General features: G+C 44.9%; 1 protein-coding gene across 8 annotated transcripts in view; it reads right to left on the bottom strand.

Annotated features, from left to right (window-relative positions):
- Window positions 1–1,525: 1,525 nt before the first annotated feature.
- slc12a7b (solute carrier family 12 member 7b) overlaps window positions 1,526–17,677 on the bottom strand; it is a 43,254-nt gene continuing 27,102 nt past the window's right edge. For 4 of the 8 annotated variants that reach the window (XM_037455703.2, XM_037455705.2, XM_037455709.2 and 1 more), the window contains exons 5-26: window positions 16,846–16,900; window positions 16,218–16,348; window positions 15,882–16,123; window positions 15,526–15,737; window positions 15,006–15,173; window positions 14,796–14,894; window positions 14,484–14,541; window positions 13,169–13,343; window positions 12,960–13,078; window positions 12,751–12,849; window positions 12,468–12,587; window positions 11,769–11,873; window positions 10,736–10,904; window positions 10,177–10,372; window positions 9,695–9,864; window positions 9,350–9,481; window positions 9,087–9,194; window positions 8,670–8,786; window positions 6,693–6,868; window positions 5,563–5,577; window positions 4,221–4,354; window positions 1,526–3,820 (exon numbers count right to left, since the gene is read on the bottom strand). In XM_037455703.2, the coding sequence (XP_037311600.2) occupies window positions 3,729–3,820; window positions 4,221–4,354; window positions 5,563–5,577; window positions 6,693–6,868; window positions 8,670–8,786; window positions 9,087–9,194; window positions 9,350–9,481; window positions 9,695–9,864; window positions 10,177–10,372; window positions 10,736–10,904; window positions 11,769–11,873; window positions 12,468–12,587; window positions 12,751–12,849; window positions 12,960–13,078; window positions 13,169–13,343; window positions 14,484–14,541; window positions 14,796–14,894; window positions 15,006–15,173; window positions 15,526–15,737; window positions 15,882–16,123; window positions 16,218–16,348; window positions 16,846–16,900 (2,892 nt within the window). In that variant the 3' untranslated portion in view covers window positions 1,526–3,728. The remainder of the gene's footprint in view (window positions 3,821–4,220; window positions 4,355–5,562; window positions 5,578–6,692; window positions 6,869–8,669; window positions 8,787–9,086; window positions 9,195–9,349; window positions 9,482–9,694; window positions 9,865–10,176; window positions 10,373–10,735; window positions 10,905–11,768; window positions 11,874–12,467; window positions 12,588–12,750; window positions 12,850–12,959; window positions 13,079–13,168; window positions 13,344–14,483; window positions 14,542–14,795; window positions 14,895–15,005; window positions 15,174–15,525; window positions 15,738–15,881; window positions 16,124–16,217; window positions 16,349–16,845; window positions 16,901–17,677) is intronic. The other 4 variants (XM_037455706.2, XM_062559088.1, XM_037455704.2 and 1 more) reach the window with 3 other exon arrangements.

The raw sequence follows: 17,677 nt of genomic DNA, 5'->3' as shown, positions 1-17,677 counted from the left end.
AAGAGGTCAACGGTCAGCCAAGGGCCAAAGTTCATAATTCAATTTTATGTTGCTGCTACTGATTAGATATATGTTTACACTTTAATAGATGTATTCACATAAAGTAAACACCATTTAAACTTGTCACATCTAAGAAGGGCTTGAATCATTTTTTTTTTGAGTGTGGAATCATCTCGCAAGTGAATGTTTACGTCAGTGTTTACCCTCCATCTGCAGCAAGAAGCCAGAAGGGAAGACAACGACGCCCTCTGGTGGACAGATGCGGTTCTGCCTACGTGTACCCACCAGTCCCAAAATACACACCAATACACATCCCCGCGCTGCCTGAACAACGTTGATATGAAGCCACATCTCCTTGTGACTACTACTCGTCGTCCTGCGCCCTCGGCCAGTCGTGGATAGCTGGCAAATTGCAGCTTTATTTTCGCAGAAGGCCAGGTGGAACTCTTTATTTATTTTCATTGTATTTGCTTTACAACAGAGTGTACACATGAACTGTTTTTGTATTTGTTTGTTTGAAGAACAACAAGCCTTGTTATCATTGGCCATTTGTGGATACCTGGCACTCACTGACAGCCAATGAATGTGCAGCACTGTTGCCACTGTCTAAGGTGCTGAAACACCTTGTCCAAGGCGCTTTAAAGCTATTGTTATTGTGCTTGTTTCAGCACCTTGCACTGAATTGTTCTCCTGGACTCTGGGGCAAAGAGACACATGAATGATGAAGAGCTTTTTACAAATAAATTAATGTTTACCTCACTTTGCTGTCTGCTGGTTATCACTATTTTAGTGGAAATAGTTTTTCCTTTCGCCCTCTCTACACACACCTGGCTGTACTCAGGTGATGTCTCAATACAGTTAACGTACCCCTGACATCATTGGCGGCTGGTGAATTTTATTGTAGGGGGGGCAAAATAAAGATTTTTTTTCCACATACAAACGAAGCATTCTGGTGCATTCTGACAAAATAATAAAGACAAAATAGAACATTTTCTTACAGAGGCAAACAGGGCCAAGGAAAAAGTTTTAACTTTATTTATTTGCCTTGTAGAATTTAGTATGATTAAGTGCAAATACATCAATTGAAATTGAGAATTATACACAAGTTAACAGAATGTGATTCTAAAATGGGTGAGATGGGTGAATCTGTTGTGTTGGTCACAATGTTTGCAAAGAAAGGTCAGATTCCTCCATCCTCACCGACCTTGTCAGTAACTTCATAAAACTCTTTTAAATGATTATACGCCGCCTCTTTGCTACACGCTGCTGTCGCCTCCATGCATTTCTTTTTTTTTTGATGACGCTGCCCCCCCCCCCCTCCTCGCTCTCTTTGCTCAGTTACGTATGACGCAAGCGCGTAAGTGCGAGCCCCAAATCCTCATTGAAAATGCATTGAAGGCTCGATTTTTGAAAAAAGTTTTAACATGAGAGTCAACGGGAGCCCATTGTGTGATGAATACCAAATCGACGTGTGTGTGTGTGTGTGTGTGTGTGTGTGAGAGAGAGAGAGAGAGAGACAAGAATGAAGACTTGGACAGGTCCTGCTTTATTATCAGCACTTTTAATAATTACTCAGAGGCACAAATACAATTTACAGGGCTAGATTCCTCTATATGTGGACCCACAAGTGACTTCCTGTTCCAGAACGCGAGGCCCGACTGCCGACAACAGCAGAAACACAGCGGGAACGAACACACACAGCTTTTTTTTTCCTCCTTTTGTGACTTGTGACGTTAGTTGGAGCAACGTGATTTTTATGTCCATGTTTACAGCCTCAGCGACACCTCGGTCACCTGCAACACTACAGCTGTGGAACACACTGCTGAACATCCTCCCAAAAACCTCTGGATATATTCTGTGTGGTCTGATTATGGTTTTCTTCACACACAGCCCCTTCTATCCAGCTCAGTAATTAATCAGATAAAAAACCATCTAATGATTTATTCCAATGTTTTCAAACTATTATTAAAACTAGAAGAATCAAGTTTTATTTATACAAGTTTTGCTTAAAATCTTTGGCCACTAAAATATACAACTGAAAAAAGGAAGCTAAAATTGTTCCAACTCCAGTTCCAAGGGACAGTTCTCTAATCTTAAATATATTAAATATTGATAACTTCTGACCAGGTATATTTGATAAGCTTCAGTCCTGTGTGTTACTTTCTTACAGGTAGTAACAAAAACACAAAAACTGGACATTCGCTGCCGTGTGTACGCACACACACACACTCTCACACACACACACCATCTCTCTGCCTCCTTCCAGAGGAACAAAAAAGAACACTTAAAGTAACAGAGGGTCAACAATAATCAAACAGAAACTACAGGACAACTAGGTATGTTAGGTAGTTAAGCCAACAAAACAAAACAAACAGCGATGTTTCAACAGGAAAATCAGAAGTTCTCCGCTTTCTGCTTTAAAAAATACTGCACGTCTAATCTGAAAAAGAGTTGTATTTGCTCAATTAATAATTTCCTAAAAGGTGAAAACTGTGCTTCTCATTTGCTTTCCAGCTGAAGCTGAGACGGATCACTGGAACAGTCATTTTGGCACTTTCTCTCCTACACATGCTCATTCCAATGAAGCCACTCAGACTGGGACTCAAAGTTTGGTGCTGATGAGTTTTCATAACGACTTCCCCGTCTCATGCCAGCAGTTTGGTGTGACCTGGTAGGAAGCGTCACTACAGGGCGAGAGTGCACAGTGCAAAGTCAACAATGCTGTTGCAAAGTTGCACCAGTCATTGGGTCCCTTTACGTTTTAAACTTTGCTAAATGATGACACTTCTGAGGGCAGGTTTGACATGAGCCACTCTGCTTCGTCATGAAGCTACTGCATGCTGTTAAACAGCCCTGGGATGTCCAAAAATGTCCCACCTACTTCAGTCACAGAGAATATGTATACATGTGCGTTTAATATGTCATTGTGTAAAGCTGACAAAGGGTCATAGAGTATATACACTATTCAATTAGTGTTTTAATAAACCCCACATCTGGAGCACAGGGTGCTACAACATGTGGCGCACGTCCTCCCGGTGGGTGGAGGCCGACTAGCACGGGACACTGCGGCTACGACAGGGACGACCTCAAAACTAAACGCGTGACCCCTGTCCTACAACAGATTAAACTTCATTCCAAATGAAAGCACGGAGCGCAGGCAGTGATACGGGACACCAAAGTGCATCTGATCCAGTATTCAATAAAGCCGATCTGCAGACACCTCCCTGGTCTTCTCTCGGCATGCTTACTCTCAGGACGTTTCTCCTGAACATCTCTGCAGCGTCCAAAGTGCAACACAAAAGGGTCACCACATCACAGCGGCACACATATTCACTCCCTGGCGGTCTTCAGGGGAGCGATGTTGACACAAGAGGGAAAAACATAAAAATGTAACAGAATCGACTTTCTTTTTGCAGCGATAAATGAACAATGTTAAAGTGTCTATGCTTATCTTCCACATGTGGTGGGTGGGGTTGTGTGGCCCAGCGTGGACACACACACACACACACACACACTGTGCTTGCACACCCTCAGTGAGTCCTTCATCCGGGGATCCTTCAAGTCACCCGTCAATCATGGATGGTCCCGCCTTACAACAACCCCCCCACACGTCCCTTCATAAAAACCTAAATTAGGCTTTTCTCCTGGAAAAATCTCCGGTGACCGGTAACCATGGCAACACCCCACGTTTGCAGGGTTGGGCCTGAGAGTTATTTCGTTTGTTGTGTTTAAGAGTAGATGGTGATGACTTCCCGGCCACCGCCCCGTACCAGAAGGACCCGGTTTAGACCCTCGAGGAGAACCTCCAGGAACTCCATGTCTGAGAAGATGCTGGTCAAGAAACCAAACGGAGCAGTAACAATATATTATAATCTTTTAGGTCAACACAGCAAACGTGTTAGCAAACAGTAAGTGAGCCTTCATTTGGAGTCGGGCTTGTGTCCTGATGAGTGTTAGTAGAGCATTTCACCGACTCCTGCTGGTGGGATTGGACTCTTAATGATGCAGCATGCAGGGCTAGACATCGTGGACTGCACGTTACCTTAGTGAATGTAGCTAAAAGGGCAGCAGGTTACAACAAAGTTTATGAGCAAAATCAAAGAGATGTGGGGTAAACTCCAGGTTCATTGACTGTCGACTTGTCATTTGATAACCGCTGTTAAGTAAAACAACTGTAAGAAGTTCTGTTCTAAAAGGCAGGGGTCTGCTCAAAAGGATACAGTTCTCGTCCCCTCCTCGGTTTCTGGGGGGTCCGGGCATGTTCAGCAGAACCAGCTGAGCTCCCTGCGACTTGTTGACCACAATCTCGTTCAGCTTGACAGCCGTGTGCATCCGGCGGACGTTTGACTGGTTCCTGGTTGGGGCAAGAAGTCGCGGTGAGGGACAGAACACTGCAGCCCGATGAGCTGCAGAGATGACTGGCTGGCTTCCCTAACTTAGGCCCTAAAATGGGCCTTCTCCATAGCCTTTAACCCGTAACACCAAGAGGTTCCAAAGTATTTGTGTGCTTTACAATGTACTTATCTGCTACCTCCATGCTACGCTGACTCAGCTCTCTAAGCAGATGTCTCTCACTTTCTTTAAGATCCGTCAGGAAGCAGAGCACAAAGCCTAACTTTGCTTTTAATGCCACATTGCTGCAAACCAGACTCAGGAGGTATTTATTCCAATAATAATATCCCCCCAAAAAGACCCTAGAAACTTGATTTAGAGGACAGCTGATAAGAACAAAGTGCTGCTTTTACCAGGATTTGAATCTAAACATCACTAAAACACTGTTCACTTCAAACGAAACTGCCAGAACGACACATTAACATATATGTTAATACGTGTATCTGTTTTAGGCAAAGCATTCTGTATTTTAGCCAGGCGTGGTTAGGCGCTGAAACGGGCTGTACTTACAATAAAGAGGCAGCATCTACACACAGAAGGGACATGCAGTATCACACCCAATAGTCATGTACATACTAGTGTTTATTACTGATTTGTGTGTCATAGTATAGCTTTGTACTCTACATACTCTAGTCTTTCAATTTCAACTAATTTAGTTTATAAATAGTACATCATACGCTCAATGTTGCCTCTTTATCGTCACCTCAACAAGATAGAAAGCAATTAAAGAACATGACGTTGACAGCCACAAGTGATTTTACATGAACAAGACAATTTCACAAAATTTTGCTTTCCATTCTACTTAGGAACAAAAATGTAGACAAATCGATATATTTGTGGGGTACTTGCTTATCATTTTGAAAAAAGAAAATGGAAAGCACAAAGTTGCTCATGCATACAAACAATGTCTTCAATAGTACATACAAATAAAATTGATGGAGGCATTATGCCAACATACTGTTACTCAAAAGACACAAACGGGGGGTGCAGACACACTGAACAAAAAGCCAGTCACCAGGGCAACACACACACACACACACACACACACACACACACACACACACACACACACACACACACACACACACACACACACACACACACACACACACACACACACACACACACACACACACACACACGGCCTAGAGCAAAAAGAAGGCGACTTACAGACTCTCCCACTCTCTAGAAGGAGAAAATGGGACAGAACAGAAACAGGCTTAGATGCTTCCTACGTCAGCTGACTGCTCCACAACACATGCTTCTTACTGTCCCAAACGGCTCATACTGTCACCTGAAGGAGACCCACTGAGTGCCCCCCCCAGGACGACACGTGTAACGCCTCCCTCTGATGAGTAGCCAGTGTGTCTCTTCTGTGCGACGTGTATGAGACGATGTTCTCTACAGTGACTAAACCACTCAGGTGGACACACACGGACAGTTATGGACCCTCCCTGTTGGCTTGCGTATTTTAGCTCATTACCCCTTTTTACTTATTTTGAATAAGATAAGAACCTTTAAAATCGAGGGAATTCACAGGATTACTTTGTGCCGTAAAAGCGGGGAGTCGGAGGCTCAAGAATTATACGAGAGGAAGCGTTTGGAGACGCAGCGATTGTCTATTCAAAACATTAAGATCTATATATTAATGGTAGCACTTAAATTCTACTTATAATGGCACTTTTCTATAACATGTTTTGAAACTGCTTATTTGATGAAAAATGTACTTTCTTGTTACTTGTTAGTTTGTATCTCTATGTGGAAATGCACTTATTGTACGTCGCTTTGGATAAAAGCGTCAGCTAAATGACATGTGATGTAATGTAATGTATTAAGATCTTTATTAGGATCTTGGGTTCACGAAGCTATCAATATACAGACTTTGGTCTGACACTGATAGTTCAGCCACATTTCCACGGGCACTAAGGGCGGCAGGCGCCGTCTGTCCTTTAATGGCTTCGTCTTTTTGCAGACGTCGTCCGTCTCTATACTGAGTCTCTGCTGAGGACAGTATGGGATGATGGGGGGGGGCAGAGGGGGGTGTTAGTCCAAACAGGAACATGGTGTGTGATCTGCCTGGTCTGGCCATGCGCTACAACTGAAACGGCAGGAAGTGAACACACACACACACACACACACACACACCAGGTGAAGGCCGAACGGACACGCCATGCAGACGCTCATCCCGTTTCCCCCTGTGCAGCCCGTACAGAGGTCTCAGAATCACACTCCTACACGGAATAACGTTCTCCTTCCCACCTGTAACTCCCGAGCAGCGCTCAAACAGAAGGAATACTCACGGCTTCATGTTGAACAGGTCGCGGACGGCCACGTTGGCATTGCATTCGCGGTTGCGGTTGCGCTCCGCGAAGAGCTTGTCCTTGGTCCAGGTCATGTGAACCCGGTCGGGCCCGGCTTCGGCTTTGTCATTTATGGCGGCGTGAGACGCCGTGTTTCTGTCGTGGATGAGCTGTGCCTGGAGCGGAAGGAATGAGGAAACCCAGAGTCACTCCAGTGGAGGGACGAGGTCGAACACGAGGTAGCGGACAAGAAGTAAGAGACCGGGGAGGGATTCCAAAAGAACACAGGAAGACAAAGGAACTGATGGAGGGGCAATAGATGATGTAAAAATACTGACCAGAGGAAAGAAGAATTTCCCTTACAAGTTGATAAAAAGGTTGGGTAAAAACCATGCTAATAAATAATAATACAAACCTGTTCAGCATCTACAACAACACACATGGCCCATGACCTACACAGTGGGCCTCACCAGACCATGCTCAGTGGTCCAAGCAAGGGTTGAAACCCAACATTCCTGGGTGAAGGACAAGAACGGAGAAGGGGTAGTGAAAATGAACTAGGAGACTAGGAGACTAGGAGAGTAAGGATGTACGACCAAGCTTTCCAATCATCTACGGGGCTTCAAGATGAATACTCATGTGCAGAGTCAGCACCCTAACACAGCCTATAGGGAAGGGATAACACAGCACAGCAGAGTGGGATTCATCACATTATTATTACAATAAAGTATCAATTGATTTATCTACAACTCTAAATTGCTTCTACTCTTATATACCCTGTGGTATGTAACCCTTATATAACCACAGACAATGAGAACACATGGTGGGATCATTATCTGCCACCATAAAGATATGGATTATGGCTGCTGTGCATGCTGGTACTAATGTGTGTTCAATAAATGGTCAAACATCACTAGGTAACATGTTTAGATCTAGAAAATAGACTTAGGCGACATTCCATTTAATGAAGGACGCCTGTTCGGCTTCTGGAAACATCAACCTGCTACGCCAGTGTCACGAGTGGGGCGGGGGTTAGGAGGAGGGGGGGCGTTGGGAGCTAAAATAAATCCACCAAAAGAGAGTACAGTATTGTCCAATCAGAATTCTGAATGTTAATTCTCCAGATCCACAGCCTGTGACTTTGTAATGCTCAATGATAATTAACAGATCCTTATGTTGAGGTTTCTGAGACAGTACTGGCCACTCTTTTCACACATTAGTTGTGGAGGTGGGCGGGATTATGGAGTGATGGAGGAATTCGGGGTGCAATGGGCTGGTGTTCACAAAGCAGCTCTCAGCGACCACAGTGTGCAGTGTACACAGTGCTAGTGTAGGCAGTCAGGACTTCAACAGTCAGATGCATAAGGCGGACGCCATCTGTAGGCGTGACCCATTTTTCATTCTCTATGACTGAGACTATGGCATCTGCAAGGCGTATATATTAATAATAAGGATTTGTAGTCTGGGACTTACTGGGACGCTTTCTACTCAAGCCCACTATGCAGCTTACGCTGTGATGTAACACGGAAACTCATCACCTAAGTACCCTGAACTAGTGGCCGTGTGAGCCATGCACATGAGCCCATTCTATGCATAAAGCCACAGAGGGCCCAAAGAGCACAAAGGATTATCTAGAGAGCCTTACAGAACAAGAATAATCTGTACGCTTTTCACTTACTGGGTTATACTTCTAACTACTACAAAATCCCTGTTTTAAAGTAGTTTAATAACTATATACGCTATAAATGTATAACCTGTTGCCCAAAGCAGTACTACTACTCTCCTTCTACATCTGTCCTTCCCTTCTGTCACTTGATTATACTAGGTATATGCATCATACCCCAGGAAATCTGAGTCAAATTGGAGGGCAGATTTGACACCATGACGATGCTACGCCTGCAGCCAAAGAAGCAGCTTTGTGAAGATGGGTTTGTGCGTCTACCAGCGAGGGACAAGCAGGTTGACAACATCAGCTACCTCGTCCTCCTGTGTGTCTTCCGCCGCGGAGGTAGACCGGCTGCGGGTCGTGCTCGAGGCGGCGCCCGGGTTCTTCCTCCGGATGGAGTTACGCGACTCGTCAGTGATACTCTGAATCTGAGTGGTGCGGCCCGGAGGGGCGACGGCCCGGTGAACAAGGAGGGGTGGCAGTTGTCATATGACTTACTGCAACACTGTTCGGATTCTACTATGTATTTATTCATGGACCAGCATCATATTGAAGCATCGGTGATGATTACACTTTCAAACAACATTGAGTAACAATAAAGGCCTTCCTCTTTAAGATGTTCATGATCTCATTTCACTAGTAACTAATCTGATGCCCTCGTATTCAACTGGAATGCGGCGGCAGGGACAAAGCGGCCCTGATTGCAGTGTTGTGTAGATGCGCCTCACCTCTCTCTCCCTCTCGGTCCTGGAGAGTTGCATCTGTCTAAGCATCTGAGACCTCTGCTCCATCACAAGCGTCTTCTCATAGGTGAAGGCCGAGATGTCGTTATCGTGCTGCACGGGAGACGACAGAAAGCCGATTACACACACACACACACACACCCCCCCCATCCACACACTTATTCAAAAATAATAAATATAAAGCACAGGGAGTAAATGTTAAGAGTAAGACAGAGAAACGCAGTTTGCACCATCAGTCAAAGTCTCACCATCTCTACCACCTCCACCTCTGCATTCAGTCGCAGGTGGTAAAGAAACATCTGGAGATCCTTCTTCATTTGGATGCTGTTGTCATCCATCTGGGCCACGGTGAAGATGCGCATCTTACACTTCCTCCACACCTGGATGACCAAAATACAGCGTTGTTATGGAAGGAAGTGGAACGAGGGTCCGTGTGGGAAAGATGGAAGGATTAGAGAGATAGAGCAGAACGGAGGAAAGAAGGTCAAAATAGTGTGAGAGAAGGGTTCAGGACAGGAGCATGAAGACAAGAACTACAGAAATGAAACAATGACTCGTGGCTGTTATCTCAAATCTCAAAGATGTGAGCCGACCTTGTGCTGCCGCAGGAGGAAGGGCAGCAGCATCAGCATGCCTCCATCGTGAACCACCCACCACACGTCAATGGTGCCCTCCCCTAAGCGCTCCAGGTTGGTGGGGAAGCTGTCCACGTTCTTAGCCACGAGCAAGGCATGATGAGCAGCTGTGGACTCCCGCACCGTCTCTGGATGGACAGAGGGAGAGTGTTGTGGGTACTACCGGGTACTGATCACCTCTATCAAAGATTAGACTGATTGGAAAGACACAGTGGCCTATACAATGCTACACAACAACCAGCCAGGCTACTAGCTACAGCAATCACATTCATGTTTTGCAAGTTATTGCAATTTCAACAAAAAGACTGCATATGCAGCTGTACAAATATGCAACGTAAAATATTTAATCAATACTTCCAATGCATTTTCTAAATCAATCAAGCTCTTCCGATTAATGTGCCTCTCTGCCTACAAATGTACTAGATTCATGCTTGAAGTACCTATGAAATTCTTCCACGACTGCGGGTCATTGGCTTGCCTCCAGGTGCCGGGCCAGGCCATGAGGATGGTGTTGTGCTTCATGCCTCCCAGCCCTGCGGACTGGATGAGGTGGGAGACCCCGTCTCGGAGGTTTGAAGACACCACAACGTGGCAGAAACCCTTTGTTCGCTCCTCTGACATGGCCGACTTTATGTTCTGGGCAGAGAAAGATAGAAGAAAAAAAAACAATAACCATTCAGCAATGTCATTCATATCCACTCAGGACTAGTCATACTGACAACACCCATGGATGACCAGTTTGTGTAATCTCATATTTCAGCTTCCGTAAAAGATGGTTTTGGAGGAAAGGTAGGCCGCAGACTCAAAAGCTTTGGAAGCCAGGGTCTTAGCAGTTGCACAAAACAATACATGAAGAAAACCTACTCAGTTTGGCCAGTAGATGGCAGAGATCACTCAGTCGGGATGTATAATGCTTCATAACTGTTAAAATCTGGACTGACACAACGGATGTGCATTAGGGCACCAAATATTCTAAATACAAAAACATCCCCATCGTACCTGCTCAGCCTTCCTGGCCTCTGTGTCTTTGGTGAGATAGGTCCCCTCTAAAACATTCCCCACTATGGTGAGTCCTTTCCCTGCCTTCAGCTGAGTGGTGAGGGACAGCAAACGGGGGTGTTTGACTCCTTGATCCGAGTCAACATTCAGGAGCACCAGCACCTGAGGCCTGGAGACATGGAGAGAGCGATTGGGCGAGAAGGGAGAGTTACACCGCTGTGAACAGCACATTGTTGCTGACTATGCAGGGCAACTGTCACCTCCAATGAGACTATCAGTATCATCGGAAACATCAGACGAGGCCACACTGAGCCAGACAAGAAAGGGGAAGAAACCGGTGTGGTATCGGATATTATGTATTGGCAGTTTGCAAGGTCAGCCGGTGTGGTCCTTCTGCACTGTCAGATTAGGACCAGGAGATTACTCAAATTCCCCTTTTGTCTATTTCTGTCTCTTTTGTTGGGCTTAACACAGACAGGTGGCCCTGCGTCAACTCTGAATGCATGCATGCGCGCACACGCACGCACACACGCACGCACACGCACCTGTACTCGTTGACATGTATTCATTCCCTAGACCCTTACCTTCAGTTGAACCATCGTTTTGCTACCTAACCCTAAACCTTATTCTGACAAATGTCTCACGACCAATTCACTATTGTTCTCATCAAGATTAAGCGTCAGGGGAGGGAAAACAGACAATATTTGTACAGCCCGCTGATATCCAGGTCAAGACTTCTTCCCCTTTGCGCCGGTTATTATTTGCAGTCCAAAACTCTGCTCAAACCTGATTGTAGCGTCAGGAGTATCGACCAGAACGCATATGAATCCCATTGTGGATTCATATGCAGATGTTTGTTTATAGTAATCACTGGGACCCCAACCTAAACTGCAACACCAAGGTGTGACGTTAAAGCAGGCAAACTCACGGCCCGAAAATACGTTCATTTTCAATCTGCTGGTTAACACTTGTTTAGACTCACGATGTAAAAAGCACAAAAGAAACACACACACACACACACAACAGTTTGTACCTCCAGTTCTTGGTGTGTGGTGGAGCCTCCTCAAGGCGAATGAGGGCGTAGCGCGCAGCATTGAGCGACAGGCCACGGATGCCGTCCCCCCACTCCTTCTCTGCTCTGCAGCAAACAAAGGACGGAGCAGAAATGATTCACATGAAGAAGCAGCAAATGAGCACGCTCAAGGATTGTTAGGAAACCAGAGCCAGTGGATGGTTTTCAACAGTCTCACGCTGGTGTCACACCAGCTGGTATAATTGTGTTCTGTGTGCTCATTCCATCAAGTCCCTCGGATTCGTGAGAACATTTTGTGTTGCATTTTTGCGTTGCATAAAAAAAGTACATGTTTGACGATGTCAGCAGCTCAACTTGGTATCATACAAGGGGCCTTTTGTTAAGTTTCACTTTAATAACCCAATCTGAAGGATCACAAGCAATGATAAACTGCAGAAAAACCATTTTAGAATGAGGCGGATGATTCTCAATGTTCCATTGTTCTTCCCACTTCCTCCGTAGGTCAGGTGAATTGTGCATTTAAAGCACTATATTGTTCCTTTTGAAAGTGCAGGTATAGCAAGAAATATCAAGATGTCTAAACACATTTATCCATCTTGAAGCATTTGATTCTCTCTATAATGTTTCATCTTTAAATGAGTTTATTTTCCTTTTTACTGCACACCCATGAAAGAACATAGCATACACAGCCATTCTTACCCTCTGTATTCGATGTATTTATAGATGCAGGTAGCGATGGCCATGGCCACTATAGCATAGTACCAGGAGCAGATGAACATGAGGGCAAGACACAAGCTCATTCCCAGGAAGGACAGAGCCCTTCAGGAGGAAACACACACGTTAGCGCAACTGTAGCTAATGTTTTACTAATTTTGTATTAATAATTTCCCTCCAGATTCTCTTCTTTCAACGATGGGAAAGTTCTTATATAAATATAAAGAGCAAATCATTTACATCCGGGACAGAATAATTCATGACCCACCAGTGGTAGTATTTGAAGCGGGGTCTCCAGTTGGGCGTCCGCAACAGGGTCTGCAGTGCACACGCCAGGTTGACAAACAAGTAGCACATGAGGAAAAACCTGCGGCGGGACAACAATAACTCATTAAGTGCCATTAGGAAGACGAATGCTTGAGGGATCTGCTGATCTGGTGTCATGGAGAAACGGCATGTGTGGAAACGGATGCTTACATGGAAAGAATCGGGGCCACGGCGTCCAGGGAGGCGATGAGGATACCGATCTCACAGATCCCTGCCGTCAGCAGCAGAGCCCAGGTGGGTTCTCCGTTAGCTTTCCCATGGCCGAACACCTAAAACAAGTTAAGTGTGACATTAAAAGATACAGGTCATCGGGCTGAGAGGGGCTCTGACCAGATTGTTGTCGACTGCGAGTGCCTGACCTGCAGGAAAGGCACAATGCCGTCTCGTGCAATGGCCTGCAGCAGGCGGGGGGCGCCGGTCAAACTTTGCAGCCCCGCCCCGCAGCAGGAGAAGAACGAGCCAATCACAATGACCCAGGGGGAAGGCCACGATAGGGTGCCGATCACGAGGTTACCCTTCACTGCGTCACCAAATCTGCAATCCAATGCAAAAAAACAATTCAGCCATTTATCATGTTGGTATGTTAACACCTCTTCAATTCACTTTAAAAGAAGTGTTCTTATTTTTCAACAATTTCTTTGAAAAGATCCAAACCAATAATAAACAAGGTCTTTTTTTTAAACTGAACACTTGCAACAGGCTAAGAGGAGTTAAATTAACTTTGCATAAAAAATATTTCTGTCAAAATTTTACAATCAACCATCCGCAAAAGTGTTCAACAAGCAGTGTCCAGAGCCAGTGATGCTGGTAACGCATTACTTAGTCTGACCACTTTTTTCAGTAGCGAGGCATCTAACGTGTCATCAGATGAAAGTTTCTGTGCGTTACTATTTTGCCATTATAAGAAAAAATATATTTGATTTCTTCTAGCTTCTCTGGGAGTCATGTAGCCTATGCAACAAATAAGTCACGTTTTCGAGGGTCAGTTCACGTACATACATGCGCATTTTTGAGTTGGAAATACATTCAATAATCTAACAAGTGGAAATATTGCATTTGTTTGGAAATATTTTATGGTGCAGGTTATGCACCAAAAAAACTGACTGATAATCACTGGCAGCACGTTGGTTAATGAGGGATCAAAACAGGAATTTGTTTTTCTTTTCTTTCTGGAACCTATATTCCCATGTTTTTGTCTATGTGTCTCTACATTTTTTCAACTGATCCGGAATAGCTGCTAAACTGGCTGCAATTTAATCTGCCTCAATACTTTTACTAATTCAAAATGACCTACAATGGGTACAAAAAAAAGTAACCCAAACTTTAATGACAATGAAGGAGCATGGCAGCCAGTGCAACAGTGTGGCTGATGTGTTTTTAAGACAATAACAGCTCTATTGAAGGCGTCAAATTACTTAAACGGTATAACTGTACTTCCCAAAACTCAGGACCTAACTGTGCTTGGTACACTGATCCATTCACACGGACCCAAAATATTTATGAGGAAAACATTGCATCTGAGCTTTTTATGATGAGGGCATTTAGCAACTACATGATCTTATCCATCTCCCCTGAGGATACTAAAACAATGGAGGGGAAACACAACAGACACAATGTGTACAGACTTCAGACACTGTTTAAAAAAAACGTTTTTTTCCATACAGATTCTCTTACTTGTCTCGAAGCAGAACTCCCTCAATGCTGGCACCGAACAGAATTACACAGGTGACGTCTGGAAAGCACTGTTCAGGAGAGTACCTTACACCAATGGGCAGAGGGTTTTACGTCCCTGTAAAGCTAAAAGGTACACACAATACCTACAATCCTTCAGGTGCTACCTGGTCTGTACCATTAGGCCTTTTGGGAGGCTTTCAATCAACTGTGCCAACTTATAAACCTTGTAGCTGTATCTGGCATGGATTAAATATTCAAACCCGCAGCTGTAGCCATGTGAAACAACTTTCTGATATAAGCTCTAAAGGATACAGATGAAGGAGGTGGTGGCAATAGCCAATATGGTACCGATTGGGATGGACTTCTGAGCATCCCGCAAGTCACCGGACCGGTTTGAACCAGCCATGATACCTAAAAGGTTGGGGGGCGGAATGTCACAACCGAAAATCTTGAGATATGACAACTTTGGTCCGTTTTGACAATAATGTGTGTGTTGTGTGTGTGTGTGTGTGTCAGTCTCACCAGTGACAGACGGGAAGTAAATGCCGACCAGCAGCGTGAAGAAGGTGGTGATGTCGTTGACCACATAGGGCAGGTACTTGTCCTGGGCGGAGGCGCGTACACCCACTGATTCCAGCTTCTTGTCATCCACCAATTTACCCAGAGGGCCATACTCTGACCACATGTTTTCTACAAGAGACAGGAGGCAGCAGTCAAGCAGCTGGTTGGTCATGCTCGAGCCATTATAGCCTTAATGCATTTCACTATAGTCAATGAATCTTATATTTTTCCCGTTGTCATATTATATTCATGTTATTTCAATGACGTAATCGCCCTAAGGGTAAAGAAATAAAAAAATGCATTGATCTATGTGATTATTGTGCCTGAGATTAATGCAACAAAATATTTTAACTTAGTAAGAGCAACTTACTTCTGGTCTAACCGGAAGTTGACCACTGACCTGCAGTCAGTTAACGTTACATCGGAGAAAGCAATGTGCACACTCCCACTAACACCACCAAAGGAAACACTGAGTTCCCACCTGAAATGACCTTGCTGGTCAGTCCGGGGATGCCCTGCATCTCGGTCACGTTGTTGAGGACAAAGTACTCGTTGCAGGTGGCGTTGAGCTCCGGCCCGTCACAGAACAGCCTCCACAGTTTGGTTGTGACCGTCAGGTTGTCAATGACCTTTGTCTTTAAACAACTGTCGAAGTTGTTGTTTTGCAGAGTGCGATTTCCCAACATGCAAACACTGTGGTGGAGGACAGACAAATTTCAAAACGCGGCGCAGATTTAATCGATCACACGATTTATGGTCAGTGAAATGCTCACAAATTTAGTCTGATGCTATTTCTGCGTCTTCTTGGCAGTTATACAGTTTATCGCTTAGACTCACGGGAAGTCCGGTGGCTCAAAGATGGTCTTGATGACTCCGGCATAGATGGCGAGGATGGAGAGGACGACGCAGGCCAGGAAGACCAGTGCAAGCTTGTTGACGTACTTCACACCAACAAACACGACCACGGACATCAGCGCGAGGCAGCACGTGCCGTAGACGCGCATGTTGTTCAGCAGGGCGTTCACCTCGTCTTCCTTTTTCTCGGCCACAAAGATGGCTGCTTTGGGCACAATGTAAGTCTGTGTGGAGGAAGAGGACAACGACGGTAGGCGGTGGAGACGCCGTAGACGGCGGCCGCTTCACAGAAGCCGTTGACACAGAGCGTTCACTCACCAGCAGAATCTCTATGGTACCAAGGATGTACATGGAGCCGGCGAAGGTTGTTCCCAGGTAGAAACAAAGACCTACAGCTCCCCCGAACTCCGGGCCCAGAGATCTGGAAATCATGTAGTAAGAGCCCCCAGCTGGAGGAGAGAGAGGCGGAGCATCGTGGGAGTGAGAATGAGGGAAAGGACAATTCTCTGAGCTTGGTATGACTCTCGTGTGGGTTAAGATTTCCTTTTTCAGTGTGCTGCTCATTGTTGGTACAACTAGCAAATTGACATGCAAGACTGGAGTTGAGAGATCATGTGTAAAAGCGGGTTGTCAGTCTACAAGCTAATTTCAAATTGAAAAAAATCCAAGATTGGGTTTAAGCGAATGCGTTCTGCCTCTTTTGAGCTCGACACACACTGTTCAACTAAATGCAGCAGAGACCTGCGCGAACAGGAGGGGGAGGAGGAAGGAGAAGAAAACTCTCCTATATAATACATCTATTCAGCAACACATTACCCTAATCCCATTACTCCATATAATCCTCATAAAATGTGTAAAAAAGGAAGAAAAAAAACTAGTTGCTAAGACAGATCTCATCTCTCATCTCCATTAAGTTTGTGTGTGTCCGAGTACCAAAGTGTTTTACCTGGCACAACGCCGTTGGTGGCGATTGCACTCATGGATATGGCCGTCAGCATGGTCTGTTGTCAAAAGGACAGTAAAGAAGGCATGAGAACAAAGCTTACATGACAATAATCGTGTCACTAGTCCTGCTTTCATGTCCACCTAATAATTCCATTAGAATTCAGAACTCATTTTCGGGATTTCCAAAACAACAGGGAACTTCGAGGCCTTGGTCTGGAAAAAATCCAGTCACAAGTTTCCATGAGAGGATTTTGTTCTAATCTTTCGGATTTGTAATGGATATGAGCTTTTCCCATAGTGGTTGTGTGCAGGAAATCTGCAGCACGTCCAGACGACCAGTGATGCCAGTAACGCGTTACTCTAATCTGACCACCTTTTTCAGTAACGAGTCATCTAACGCGTCAGTATGTCCAAACCAGTAATCAGATTAAAGACAGGAGGAAATCTAAAGGCTGTAAGAGAGACGCATAGGAGAACGTATGACAGTGAGAGAACAGAAGACAAGGGAGGAGGGACAAGGACACGACCAACTTAAACTATGTGAAGGGCGTCCAGTTTAAAGAGGGGCAGACAAAATGAACCAATGAACTGACTAGTTTCTGCTTCCCGTGAAAAGTAAAGCAGCTAAGAGCTGGCAAAGAAAAGTGCAGAAAGAGAAGCCTCAAGGTTTAAAAATGACAACAGAGCGCCCATGTGGACACGGTTCTACCAGATTCTACCAGATTGAGTCATAACACCATGCGGTTGTCATCTGCATGGTTGATGTGTGTGTTACATACAGAATACAACATTGATGTGGATGCGTTATAAAAAATATATTTGGACTATGGACA

This window comes from Pungitius pungitius, chromosome 19, assembly GCF_949316345.1.
Source record: "Pungitius pungitius chromosome 19, fPunPun2.1, whole genome shotgun sequence".
NCBI lineage: Eukaryota > Metazoa > Chordata > Actinopteri > Perciformes > Gasterosteidae > Pungitius > Pungitius pungitius.
The sequence above is the reverse complement of the archived record's forward strand: the minus strand, read 5'-3'. Positions and strand labels throughout refer to the sequence as shown.